This window comes from Telopea speciosissima, chromosome 1 (assembly GCF_018873765.1).
Source record: "Telopea speciosissima isolate NSW1024214 ecotype Mountain lineage chromosome 1, Tspe_v1, whole genome shotgun sequence".
NCBI classification, from domain to species: Eukaryota; Viridiplantae; Streptophyta; class Magnoliopsida; order Proteales; family Proteaceae; genus Telopea; species Telopea speciosissima.
In genome coordinates, this window is record NC_057916.1 from 11,251,008 (window position 1) to 11,264,507 (window position 13,500).

The 13,500-nt window shown below is 38.2% G+C and overlaps 1 protein-coding gene across 1 annotated transcript; it reads left to right on the forward strand.

The window, feature by feature from the left end:
- Positions 1-8,433: 8,433 nt before the first annotated feature.
- Positions 8,434-13,455, forward strand: LOC122648830 (arogenate dehydratase 2-like). Its single transcript, XM_043842096.1, has 11 exons — positions 8,434-8,705; positions 8,824-8,891; positions 8,970-9,062; positions 10,133-10,333; positions 10,425-10,505; positions 11,096-11,191; positions 12,291-12,368; positions 12,617-12,706; positions 12,819-12,886; positions 13,061-13,142; positions 13,230-13,455. The coding sequence occupies exons 1-11, from the start codon at positions 8,444-8,446 to the stop codon at positions 13,287-13,289; spliced, it is 1,179 nt and encodes a 392-aa protein (XP_043698031.1). The 5' UTR covers positions 8,434-8,443; the 3' UTR covers positions 13,290-13,455.
- The last annotated feature ends 45 nt before the right edge of the window (positions 13,456-13,500 follow it).

Below are 13,500 nucleotides of genomic sequence, written 5' to 3' on the forward strand. Positions count from 1 at the left end.
TCCTTCAATCAAAATCATATCACTTCTCTTTAGTGATGTGTCCCTCGACCTCTTTTTAACTTCTACTGGTTTCATAAAACGACCGAATGATGAGGGTTTGGTTGGGTTTGGGTTTGGGTTGAAGAAATCGTCAGGATGAACTTTGGCACCCCTTAATATACTATATAGTTTGAGAGATGATATTGGGACCATTGCTAAATCGAAAGGGACAATTTGGGATGAGTTTTCTAATTGTTTTAGAACCGGAAGGAAAAAAAAACACCCAATAAAAAAACTGGCTGGAATCCGAACCGGAACCATCAAGTACATAATGGCTATAATTTATAAGAGCTGTATCAGAATTATCAGGGAGAAAAGAAAGGAATTTATATGAATTTCTTTTTCTTTTGGCAAACGAATTATTTGAGTGTTTAAGTGCGAATCATTAAAGAGCTAGAGTCTGGACAGTTCTATTAATAATCAAGATCAACGAACTAGAGTCTGGACAGTTCTATTAATAATCAAGATCAAATCCTAATTCTGAAACCTTTTAATAAACCAGACAATTCTGGGATTGGGACCAAGATTGGGACCAAAATTGGGACCGGAACCTTCCGAACTGTCACGATTGATACCCTTAAAGAAACCATTAACTTTATCTTCATCCAATCCCATTCTTTCATTTAGCTGGGTCTACCAGCCCGATCAAATGCCGTTCCTTTGAGCCACTCGCTTGTGGTATAGTGGAATCTAAAACAACAATAATTGATCGCACCGGTCGGTCGGAGTTGGGTCTTGAATCCTAACCAGAAGCAGCAGCTCCTTCGGTTTTTAAATCCCATCAATTAATTGAATTAAAATTCCAAAGCCTACCTATGATGCACCCCTGCACCAGCATCACAGCTGGGCGAGCCTCCCTTTCAGTAGGCCCTTACCCTATTTAAAAGGTGGGACCCATGCATACTGCTATCATTGGTATCAGTCAAGTTCGTTGATCAGTCAAAGTAACCAGTCAAAACCTTTCCCCCCAAGAGAGGTAAAGCGAAAGTGGAAGCAAACATGTGCCCGACACAACACTGTATGAGTAAGGCAGATTAAAAGGAATCTCTGCACTCCACAAGAGAATCCAAGAACTACCAGAAATTTAGGCTCTCCCTATTTATTGACCCGATCCCTTTTCTACCCGTACCCATCCGGGGCTTTTCTTTTTTGCTTGTCCAACACTCCAACCCCCAACCCTGACTTCGAGTTTCGTGATAACACATGTCTTAAGTTTTATAAATGTTCCGTTAAACACTTTTTTTATATATTTTTTGATAACGCCTCTAAGCATTCTAATTGGTAATATAGAGATGTATTTATGAAAGCAAAACGAAATGTGTCATCACAAAATCACACGTGAAGCATTCATGCACTGGTAGGTGATTGAGTTCCCCCACCTTTTCTAATGATTGAATGTAATAGAATTCTTCAGGCAAACATATCCTATAAAAATCACCTTGTAGTTTGTAGTTTGGAAATCTCATTCAGAACTCAAACTTTAAATGATAATTGAGTAAGGGTGTTAGATAGTTGCCTCAATTTTGATTCGAATTTAAAAAAAAAAATAAATAAATTGTACAAGATCAAAATCGAACCGATTAGATGCCTGATCTATAATAAACAAATTGAAAACAATAACTATTGATCCGGATGATTTCAACTCATTATCGATTTTGTTTAACTATCTCTTGTCGGTATTCCATTATCTTTTTGGTCTCATTTTTATATATAAAAAAACAAGGAAATGATGTGAGAAAAACAATAATTTTTAGGAAAATTTATGAAACACCTCCTAAAAATGGGTCAAAACTTGGATCACCCCTTGAAATTTGAAAATACTAAGATCACCCCTTGGAATAGAGCCCAATACTCAGATTCAACCTTACCGTTAGTTAAGTGATGAAGTCAGCTAGTTAAGTTTTTTGAAAACCCTAAACTATCCCTTGGTTAATGTGAAGCTACTTTTTACCCTTAGATCTAAAAACCCCAATTTTTTTTAAGTTTATAAGGATGAGGGGAATATTCCCTCTTCTTCCCCAAATCAACAGAAAGACAAATGAAACCCTTAGGGTTTTGCCTCAAGGAAACGCCGTGAATGGCCTGAAATAACTCTACAATTTTGAGATGATACACTCAATCCTCACTTCTTAGAGTTCGTCCTTTAGAACTTGTTCAGAAGAGTTTTTTATGGGATAAGAAGCTTCCATGGCTATGCCACACAGTCCCTCTTTGGCTGAGACATCACGCTGTTGCTCTTCCCATTCAGCTCCACATGAGTTCCTCACAATCCAGTACTTAGTCCCATCAACAGTTGTTCCATACCCAACAATCGCCACCCCATGATCCAACTCTGTTCTGCAAGGTCCAGTGAATCCCCCCTGTGTTCATCATCAATCATCACATTTGTAGAGTTATTTCAGTTTTGAACCTTTTTAATTTTTATATTACATATTAATTAAATACTAATTTTGGATTGGTAGGAACTATATTACACTATTTAATTGAGAACGAAAACAAAATTCCAGATCCTCTGTTTTCTCTTTTTGTTTTAGATGGAGATAAATTATATACGTACCTCTGAATAGAACTGGAATGCATTGCCGCTTGCTTCAATGGCAACTGATACAGGTTGGTTTGCGACGGCTTGCACCATGGGATTTGAAGTGGATTGGGGAAGCCGCAGTTCTTGCTTCTTAGGCTTTTGAAAAATATGAGATTTAGGGTTTTTTTTATGGATGATCCTCCAGCCATATACGTTTTCCGATTAAATCAAAACCCCAAAATTTTCCAATGGAGACCGTTGTCTCTTGATTTTTTTGTTTTTTTTCCTTCTCGTCGGTGACTCTCCGGCGAACTTACAGGTGTGAGGAAGAGGATGAAATTAGGTTGAAGATGAAGGAAAGGGTAATATGGTAAATTTAATTTTAATGATTTAGTATAAGGGTAAAATAGTCTTTTTACATCAATAACTAACAGCAGACTAACTCCGTTAGTGTAGAGGGAGTGATCCGAGTATTTTCAAATTTCAAGGGATGATCCGAATTTCGACCCATTTTTAAGGGGTGTTTCATAAATTTCCCTAATTTTTATATAATTTTTTCTGATTTCAATCCATATGGTGGCTTTGATTGGTCTTTTAGATTGTTTTCAAAAAACTTAAACCAAAATTGAGCTGAGAAAGAGTTTGGTTAGTCAATGTCAGTTTGATTAGTCTTGTATGTCCTTTCATTGACCCCATGCTAGTGCAAGAGCCCCGTTACTGGGCAATGTTCTTTGGGTTTTTTTTTTTTTTTTTTCCTAAAAATAATTACCTGAACAATGAAGAAAAGGTACGCTAGCTATCTTTATCTCTCTCTCCTCTTCGTATGAAATAACGTTACTGCCCTCTTACGTGAGAAATCTTTCTGGCCCATCTCTTTGCCGATGCGTTCTGCTAGTAACAGACTTCTCGGCATTGTCTGGCATTCGATGCCACAAAAGTCATCTACTGTGTTAGCGGCCTGCAGGTGTTCAAAGTTGTTCTTTTGTTTGTTTTTGGGGTTAAAAAATATTCTAAAGTGCGCATGGCCTCTTGCAATCTAGCCCTCTACTAGTTTCATCAAAAAAACCTAGCCCTCTACTAGTCTATTTTCAATTTTTAAAATACAGAACAAAGTACAAGATGAACCAATCGAACCCGGTCCTTCTCTTCCACTAAGAGGTTCGCCCGCTGTTCGTGATTCGTGAAGGTAGTGGGACCCATTACAAATAATTCATCAACCAGTGGATAAGAAAGCCTCCTTGTTTGAATAGCGAACCGTTCCAGTCCAGTGGTCAGGATTTATTTAAAAGAAGAAAGAAAAAAAAAAGTGGCCAGGATCATTAGGACAATCATATCAAACTTGGTAATGGGGCCTTGAATAAATAGAAATTAAAATAATAATAAAACAATAAATCATGATTGATGATTAAAGATTCCGATCTTCTTTAGATTATAAGTCAAAAGAAATAGTATCGAAACAGAATTGTATAAGTAGCTCTCTCTCTCTGTGACACCAAATAGAGAAACGGGGAGGGGAAGGGAAGTGGGAATGGGGAATTTGAAACAGTGAAGCGGGACGAGTCGGAGTGGTGGGATGGTGGGTCCATGTCTGACGCCGTATGTCCCACCTAACACGTGGCCCACAAACACCGATTGAGACACGAATATCTTGATTTACGTGAGATTTTCCTTAAATAAAAAGAAAAGAAGCTACCCACTTAAGAACGAGAGTGTGAAGTGTGAATAGATGGAATGGAAGGGAAGACAAGGTGGGACCTACCTGGGCCGAGGGAAGGGAAGTGGACTGTGGGGCCATGGTCTTCCCTCCTTGTGAAGTAAAGGATAATCTACGTTGCCGGTGTGAAAGGAGCTAGCATTGGTAGGACTTAAAGAACACGTGGAGTGTTTTTTGAGTTTTTTTTTTTTTTTTTTTTCTAAAATTATTTACCCTAAATTGTCTCATATAAAAATAGTTTATTATTTACTTTTTAATTTTTAAGTCTATCATACTCAAGGGCCCACAGGTCAATTACAAACAAAGGAGGAAGGCTAAGACAAGCCCACAATCTACAACTAAGGGTGGGGGTGGGGAGAGGGGAGGGGGAAGGGGAGAGAGAGGTGCCTTTTTTGGCATAATATGCAATAAAAAAGAATCGATCCCTTGACCTCCTAGGGGGTATACACTCAACCTGCAATGCCTCTAACCAACCGAGCTTGCGATTGTTTGCCATATGAAAATAGTTGGCAGGTGTTATTGGACTTATAATCATCTTTGACGCATATTTCGAAAATCAGGTTGTTTTTACTCTGCTTCATTCATTCAAAACTTGTTGACTCGTGGACACATGAACCGGGACATACTAGGGCCCCCATGTTCACCAGAGAGTTTCCTCTCAAGTAGATGGCCCCTAGGGGGGAGGCGGAGTCTACTCAAGACCTTCAGTTACCTTAGGCCTCCTCCCTTGCCAACTGCACTGCCCCTTGGGGTTAATCAATTAATTTAAAAAAAAAAATAGTTAATGTATATATTTGTTTCTCCCAAGGAGGATGGATGAAGTTACTTCGTAAGTGAGAAAAAAAAAAACAATTAATATTGAAAACAACGGGAAAAAATCTAGAATTTTATTTAATTGTAGATAAACTTATGATTTATGTCATATTTACAATTACAATATGAAAAAGTGAGAAAAGGTTCGCAACACATACGTATAACCACCTTGGACCCTATTTATAGTTAGGGAGAAAGAACATTGTTAGGTTGGGTATGTTACATTAGTGCCTAAGTGTGTCATTGTGGGTCTCTTTCTCCTTCAACAACACGGGGTAGATGTATCATTTCATAGGAAGGAGGAGAGAGATAGACACAGGGAGGTGCTAGCATAACATACATAGCCTGACAACGTTATTTCTTCCTTCATTATTTGTAGGGCATGAGATCATCAATTGATCGTGTGGCCTTACATCAACGTAAGAGCCAATGAGAACATGCACAAAAACATCAATATGAATGTGATTTTTATTTCAAAGGGATGGAGTGATAATTTCATGTGATCGTTTGTCTAGGCACAGGTTACAGGCATCATTCTTTTCTCTTAATTTAGAGAGAGAGATCGATATTTAAAACCATACCATCAATTGCGGAACCAAATTTGTCTTCAGAAGGAGGACTTCTTCTGACGACATCCCCAAGTTACACGGCACATCCCCGTTAGAAACGAACCTCATAGTTTTGTCCGTTTTGGAGAATGGACAGAAAGAGAGGCGAAACCGGGCAAACGAATTACGATTCACACCTCAAAACAACCTCTTTGATAACGTACGAGGTGTCTAGTCTGGACTCTGGACTCTGGTCTGAGGTCCCCGCCCTCCATGGCTTCATTCACCTAACTTCTTTTCCTTTGTTTTTTTGTACACAGTCGTGATGGGCCCCATGTGGGGGGACGAATTTGGATTTACCTGTGAAGTGCAGGCCCAAGCCCATAAGCCCCAAAACGTTTACTCTAGTACTTTACTATGTAGGCTCTGTTTGGCTCTAGGAAGAAAAGTGAAATAAAATCAACAAAACAAAACAAAAAAAAAAAAAAGGCTTCCTTCTAAATAACAGGTCTCTTGTTCAATTTCTATTTTTCATGGATGCATGAGTTGGGCATCCATTCTTTTGGAGTCGTATCCAGGGATTGTATCTTATTTGCAAAGAAATTTCTTGGATACTTCTTTTCTTCACAATTAGTTATTTTTGCAGTGACCTGCAAGCTGACTCATAGAAATTGTCTGGGCTTTTTTATTTGAAATTGAGAGCAAACCATTTGATTAGGCCTGATACAGTTGATCCGAATCAATATCAGTATCGATGTCGACCGAACGATACTAATCTCGGTACCATTTTTTTATTACCGTAGATATAATCATGTGTGGGCTGTGGAGGAAACATAGCTCCTATTAGGACAATGATTGTATTCATGCACTGTATATTGCATGCCCATACCTACTGAGTTTTGGTTGGGATGGGTTGTTAGATCGAAGGTTTTCATCATGACTTGGACAGACATTTACCTACTCGATCTATTTGGTCCATGGGCTTTAAAACTAGCCCAGCCCAAGTAAAACCAGATTAGTCAATTAGGCTTGAGTTTCATACCAGCCTAGGTAACAAGAAACGAGTTTTCCATCCATGGTAAAGAGAAAATATTTTTAGTTGTTACGTATCTGTATTGACCATTATCGATACCGATACGTATCACTAGTATTGGGCAATATGGTGTTGTTTTCTGAATTTGATGCCAAACCACTACCTGACTGATAATATCTGATAGGGGTGAAACTTGGTTGGGCTGGGTCAGGTTTTTTAAAACTCCAACCAATCCCTAGGTACCTTCACCTCAACCCAGCTTTAGGTCGGGCTGAGATATTCCAATCCAGATCAACCCAGCCCAATCCTGATTGGGTTAGGTTGGCCCTGATTGACCCTAACAAACCCCTATTTTTGTCATTTCAGGGCTTGACAAAGCCAGGCTAGCCATGTTTTTTTGTTGTACATAATACATACATACATTATATATATATATAGATAATATTATTAGGTATAATTGTAGATTATATATGAGAAAGGGATAGGCACACCGCCAGTGTGCAACACCAATGGAAGCACAGGATGGAGCATCATATAAGAGGGGCAGGGAGATCATTTCAAAGTGGGGAGGGAAGAAAGAGATAGACATAGAAGGCGCTAGCTTACAAAATATGTGCCCAGTCTTTTCCATACTTATATATATATATATTTATGGGAAAAAGTTCTTTGTCCGGGAGTGTGGTCTATGCTAGCACGCCCATGAGTCTATCTCTTTCCTCCCCATGTGAAAAGACATCTCTGCCTCCTTATTTTAAGGAGGAGAGAGATAGACATATAGGAGTGCTGGCGTAGGCCACATTCCTGGACAGAGAACTACTTCCCTTCATTTATTTATTGCCACATCAACCTTTCACATGATACAACTACGTGTGCAATTTATAGATTCCATGGTAGACACAAGATTTGTTTTTAATTCCCTACAACCCATCTTTTCCACTACCGTCAAAGGCTTAAATCAAGATATGTGCCTCGTATATATTTTAAGGGTAAGAGATTGTTGTCTGATTGTGTAGCACCTACATCATCATGAACATAAAGACCCATAGGGGGATTTATTGGACTGAAAATTTTAAGTTCACTAGGGGTTGAATGGTAAATTCATGTGATTTTTATGTATAGGCACAATAACCACGCGAGCGATTAGCAATCTTTTCCCCTTAATTAGTCCAACTCCAACTACCGTTTAAACTTCAATGGGGGCTTCTTCGATTGACACCCTTACTCCTTACAAGGGTAGGACCAGAAGGACATTTACGTCATGAAGAAAGAATATTAAGCTGAGTCAGACGGTTCAGACGTGCTTGCAACGTTCGCGCCATGTGTCTTTGATTAAATATAACGGACTCGAACCCAGTCCAGTTGTCCCAATTTGCAACTCCCAACTCCCAAGTCCCAAGTCCCTACCCTACCCGCTCTTAAAACCTAGATCCAAACTGCAGAAGTTCGTGATTCAGGACGTACAAGTACATTAAACTATCTATCAAACCGACAGTTCGATAGGCATCGGATATCTATGGACTCTAATCTGATAGTCAATAGAGCGAAGCATCCGGCTAAGGTTGTTTACATCATTATCCAATTCTGAGTATTTTACTACCGTAACTACTAAAGCCAAGGAACATTATCGCCCCCAGTACTGGGGGCGCTGCTGTGCGCATCGTGCGGCGCAGCAGCGCCCATGTGTGGACGGTGGCCGGTGGGGCCAAGCCAAACCCTCTTTGTCACGAATCTGTTTATACATCACGGCAGAACACAGCTTGAACAGAACAGCAATGGCGGCAACCACCTTGGGCCGAACGTGGAAGAGTTCTTCCTGGAAGCAGCAGAAACGCATATGGAATATTGCTTCTGCGGATCAAAGTCTATATGAGAGAAGATTCATTAAAGTCCCTTCGAAAAAATCCATGAAACGCTGTCGTAAGGTTTTTGCGTCGGATTCTATTGGAGGTGATAAGAAGGAGAACGCTCAAGCGCTCGAGTTTCAGAATAGTTTTGAAGATTCTCCTGTTTCCAAGGATTCGCAATCACTTCCAAGTAAACAAATAATTGAAGAGAAGAATCTGTACTCTTTCATTTTTTTTTTACTTTTTCATTTCAATAGGCATAGCCTTCTTAATTCTTATATGCTTTTAGGGTTTTGAGTTGGTTTCAGGGCCTCTATCTATCACCGATTTGCCAATTTCGCCTAGCCCTGGCTATCGCCTCCGGGTCGCGTTTCAGGTTCGAAATTGCCATTGGAGCTTATTTGTTAATTGCCAATTCATATACCGAGTCCTGTTTGATGATTTTGGATTTCAGGGAGTTCAAGGTGCGTTCAGTGAAGCAGCGGCTGAAAAGGCGTACCCGAATTGCGAAGCCGTTGCTTGTGAACAATTCGACACTGCTTTCAATGTGATTCCTCTTTCCCTTCTACATATCCTGTTTTGGCCTTCTATTATTGATTAATGTTTTGCCTACGTTCCACTCTGCAACTAAGATGTCACTCGGTTACAATACATAGACGTGTTTTATGGGAGCGTTGCTTTTTTTTAAACTACGAATTTGATTAGGTTCCATTTGGTTAGAAGTGAAGTGATCCAAAATAGCCAAAGCTGAAATAATATAAGCAACTTTATTTTCTTTTCCCCAATTCTAACTGTAAGAGGGGGAGGGGGTGTCTCAGAGATGCGACAAGAGCAAATTTGGAGCATTTGAGTGTCCAATGGGTATTTCATCATAGTATCTGAATTCCGAAAGGATTTGGATACTCAAATCCAAATCCTATAATAACCAATAAAAATTTTATCATATTGTAAACATTAACAAAAATAAGAAAGTAATTTCATAATTGGTTTATCTTAAATCAAATAATTATTTCTTACTTTAGATGAATTTTTAGGCTGGATCTCTTTGCATCTAAATCTGTATATGATAATAAACTAGATGTGAAAACATATGTGGATTATCTTATATTTGATGTTCTGGTTCGCTGATACCAGTCCCCAGTTCTCTCTTGAAGGGCTGATGCTGCTTTCAAGAATCTCTAGGTGCCAACTCCCAGAGTATGCTAATGCTCACCCATTACATTGTCCCTCTCCTTTTATCTCAGATTATTAGTATGCTAATGCTCCCCAGTTCTCTCCATAGCCCAAGCTTCATAATTCATCATTTACCTCAAATACTTCAAAATCTACATAAGCTCATTCAGCTCTTTGTTGAAAACCCATCCATACCAGCTGCTATTATATCCTAAAGCTTAATCTTCAATGTTCAACTCTGGGTCTATTCAAGGTATTAGACCAAACAATAATTCTCTGCATCTCTCAATTCTCAACCTCTCTCTATAACCACCAACTACCTTACTTCTACACCCTTAAACTTTTTTATCCATCCTCAGTGAGGCTTTTGATAGTGATTTGCTATACATACATATATATATATATGCTATTTAAGGCAAATCCGTTGTATTTCTTTCCTTGCAGGCTGTTGAAAAGTGGCTTGTTGATAGAGCAGTTCTACCAATTGAGAATTCTCTTGGGGGGAGCATCCACCGAAATTACGATCTCTTACTTAGACACAGGTTACATATTGTTGGGGAAGTATACCTTGCAATCCAACATTGCTTGCTAGCTAATCACGGTGTTAAATTGGAAGATCTAAAACGTGTTCTTAGCCACCCACAAGTATGTTAACCCATTAACTTAGCCGGTTATCTCTTTCAAATTTTATTGGAACTTCTTGTTAGGATATGTATTCATGACCTTTACTTTTCAGGCTCTTGCTCAATGTGAGAACACATTAACAAAGTTGGGAGTCATCAGAGAAGCTGTAGATGATACTGCAGGTGCTGCTCAGGTATGGCCGTATGGGTGTAAATTTGACATTTCTTCAGTGGTTTGGAAATGAGGCAGAGTTTGAAGGAACTTATGTCCCTTTTCCCCCTCTCACATTTAAAATACCTAGTAAAATAATTGAATGGTTCAAATTACAATGAGAGGGGCTATCTATCCATGCCTCCAGAGATGGCTATGCTTTGGTTTGGTCAAAGTTTATGGCTGGTTTGAAAACCCAGATTATTGTTGAGGTATGTGCATTTGGGGGAAATTTTCCAAGCCTACTCTGTGGTGGTCAGATTTGGTCTACTAGGTTCTCAAGCGTTGAGCAAATGTCAGACCTAAACTAGAAAAGAAGGCAATTTAGAACCAAAACTCAATAGCATTATGAATGAGATCTTTTGGACAACTCACTTGTATGACCTTAGACATCTGATATATTTTATTTGTTCTTTTGATGTTCAATTAGTGCAGATAATCTAAAGTATTAGTTGATTATGTTCATATAGTCAAGGATATTTTTTGCCATAATCCACTTTGGTGTATGGTTGAAAACTGAAAAAGAATGAAGTTTTTTCTTCATCATAATTCACTTCAATGCCCTCTGTGTAGTATATTTTTGCCAACAAATTCCAAGATGCGGGAGCAGTTGCTAGCTCTAAAGCTGCAAGGATCTACGGGTTGAATATTCTAGCTCAAGATATTCAGGTATTTCTGCAGATAACAGAACCCTAACCCTAAATTAAGAGTTAAAGGGATTGAAACTTGTTAATAATGGCCAGGAACTAGGGTTTCTGATATAAAAATTGAGAAACTGATGTGACATATGCAATAAATGGAACTGGAATGTATAGGAAACAGAACGGAAGACAGAAATCTGATTTATGATGTGACGGAAATCACCTAGAAAACAATATTCATATTAAGGCCTCAAACTAGAAATTCGAGAACTCTCAAACCTTGATATGAATCCAATGAAACTCCAGTTGAGTTCCCCCAAGGATCAGATAAAACAGTAATCTTAATTTTCTAATTTTTCCCACTGAAATAAGGATGTGATTGGACCTGGTTAGATTCTGATAATTTTTCGTAGAAACAGATTTAAGGTAAATATTAAGACTTCAAAACAAATTAAAGAAGAGAATCAATAGAGCGGAATGCTTGAGAACAGAACTGAAACAGAAAAACTAACAGAATAGGCTGATTCTGATTACAAAAACAGGAAGAGAATTGAAATGAAATCAGAGTATCATGAGGATCAACTAAAAGTTCAATATGAAAGGAAATAAAAAGAGTTCTCTGACCTAAGGAATCAATCTTATGGAATTCCAACCGAGCATACAATGAATCCACATGGCTTGAATGAAGAGAAAAGTTAAAAACTTTATCCATAAAATTCTCCCTTATGAGCAACTTACAAACTTTTATATAGAACTATTAGAATAAGAATCCTACTTGGGATAGGGAAGCCCTATCCGAGTACAGTTCCTGACAAAAGCTTAAAAAGCAAATCCATAACACAGCTAGGACTTCTAAATAAAAGATATAAGCTGGAAATACTATATTATAAACTAACTCTAGAACGTCGAAAAATCAAATTCATGCTCCTTACTACCCATATTATAGGCCCATCAAAGTAGTCCATTACAAAGAAAACCTTTTAGATATATATATATATAACTCAGTTGAAGGCTTATATAAATTAAAATAAGCTTATTATTTAGTGTTTTTGCCTGCGTCAATGCGTCTCAAAGGTCTCAGCTTGTTGGTGTCATCTTTGTTCATTCCACTGCTATCTTTTATGCAGGATGATTCTGACAATGTTACTCGATTTTTGATGCTTGCAAGAGAGCCCATTATCCCAAGCACTGACAGGCCATTCAAGGTAAGTATTTAGAATAGTATTTTAATACTAGGTTTTTATGCTTGCAAGAGAGCCCATCATTCCAAGCACTGACCCACCATTCAAGTTAAGTTTTAAAACGGTAAATGAGTATTAGATCATCTTAATGCTACTTTGTGTCTGTGTGGGGGGATGAGTGAGAGAGAGGACATTTGGCTTTTTAATTTCGATCCATTGATCTGATTTCCTTATTATTAATTGAGTTTGAGGGCTGGTATTAAATCTCACAGACAAGTATAGTTTTCTCTCTCGAGGAGGGGCCTGGTGTGCTTTCCAGAGCACTTAATGTTTTTTCAATGAGGAATATCAACCTTACAAAGGTACTCTTTTTTGTCATTGAATTGGCTTTCTTCCTCTTGCTTTTGGGGAGTGAGTATATGGATCACAAACTTCTTTTTAATAGTTTAAACTATTGTTTTTCATTTTTACCAGATCGAAAGCCGCCCCTTGCGTAAACAGCCCTTGCGTGTACCTAATGGCGGCATTAATGGATGTACAACGTAATAACTGAGAACCCTCAACTTCCATTTTTCTTTTCAAAATGCATGAATATCATTTCTGCTCTCTGAGTAAAAAGATTTGAAGAATTCAATGATATTTGTCGTCCATCCAAAGCAAAGAGGTTGAACCCCTTTAAAAACAACTCTTAGCAGAATTTTGAATTGTACATGCAGGTACTTTGACTATCTTTTCTATCTGGATTTTGAAGCATCAATGGCTGACCAAAGGTCTCAAAATGCCCTTAGGCATCTAGAGGTATTTTTTTTTCTTTTTGAAATTGCATTTTAGATTCATGGATATTTATTTTGAATAGAAGCATCTAAACTTTTACTTCCTTGGCAGGAGTTTGCTACATTCCTACGAGTGCTAGGGAGCTACCCGGCTGATACTAGCTTAACATGAATGTCCTTAAACCTGTAAGAATTTACAATCTAAACAATTATGTCAGTTGGATTTTGGGCAGATTTTATATTTATCCACTTAAAATGAATGAAAAAACAAGTTTTTTATTGTATAACCGAACCATAACCTTATGACTAGGAATGAGAGTTGGCCTTAATGATGTGGATGAGGGTTTTGTAATCTCATATAGTTAAGATATATGTTGGACTTA

Coding starts and splice junctions, on each gene's coding strand:
- LOC122648830 (XM_043842096.1), top strand. CDS start 8,444: ATGGCGGCAACCACCTTGGGCCGAACGTGGAAGAGTTCTTCCTGGAAG. Junction 9,063..10,132: donor AATTCGACACTGCTTTCAAT/GTGATTCCTCTT, acceptor CTTTCCTTGCAG/GCTGTTGAAAAGTGGCTTGT. Junction 12,707..12,818: donor GGAATATCAACCTTACAAAG/GTACTCTTTTTT, acceptor CATTTTTACCAG/ATCGAAAGCCGCCCCTTGCG.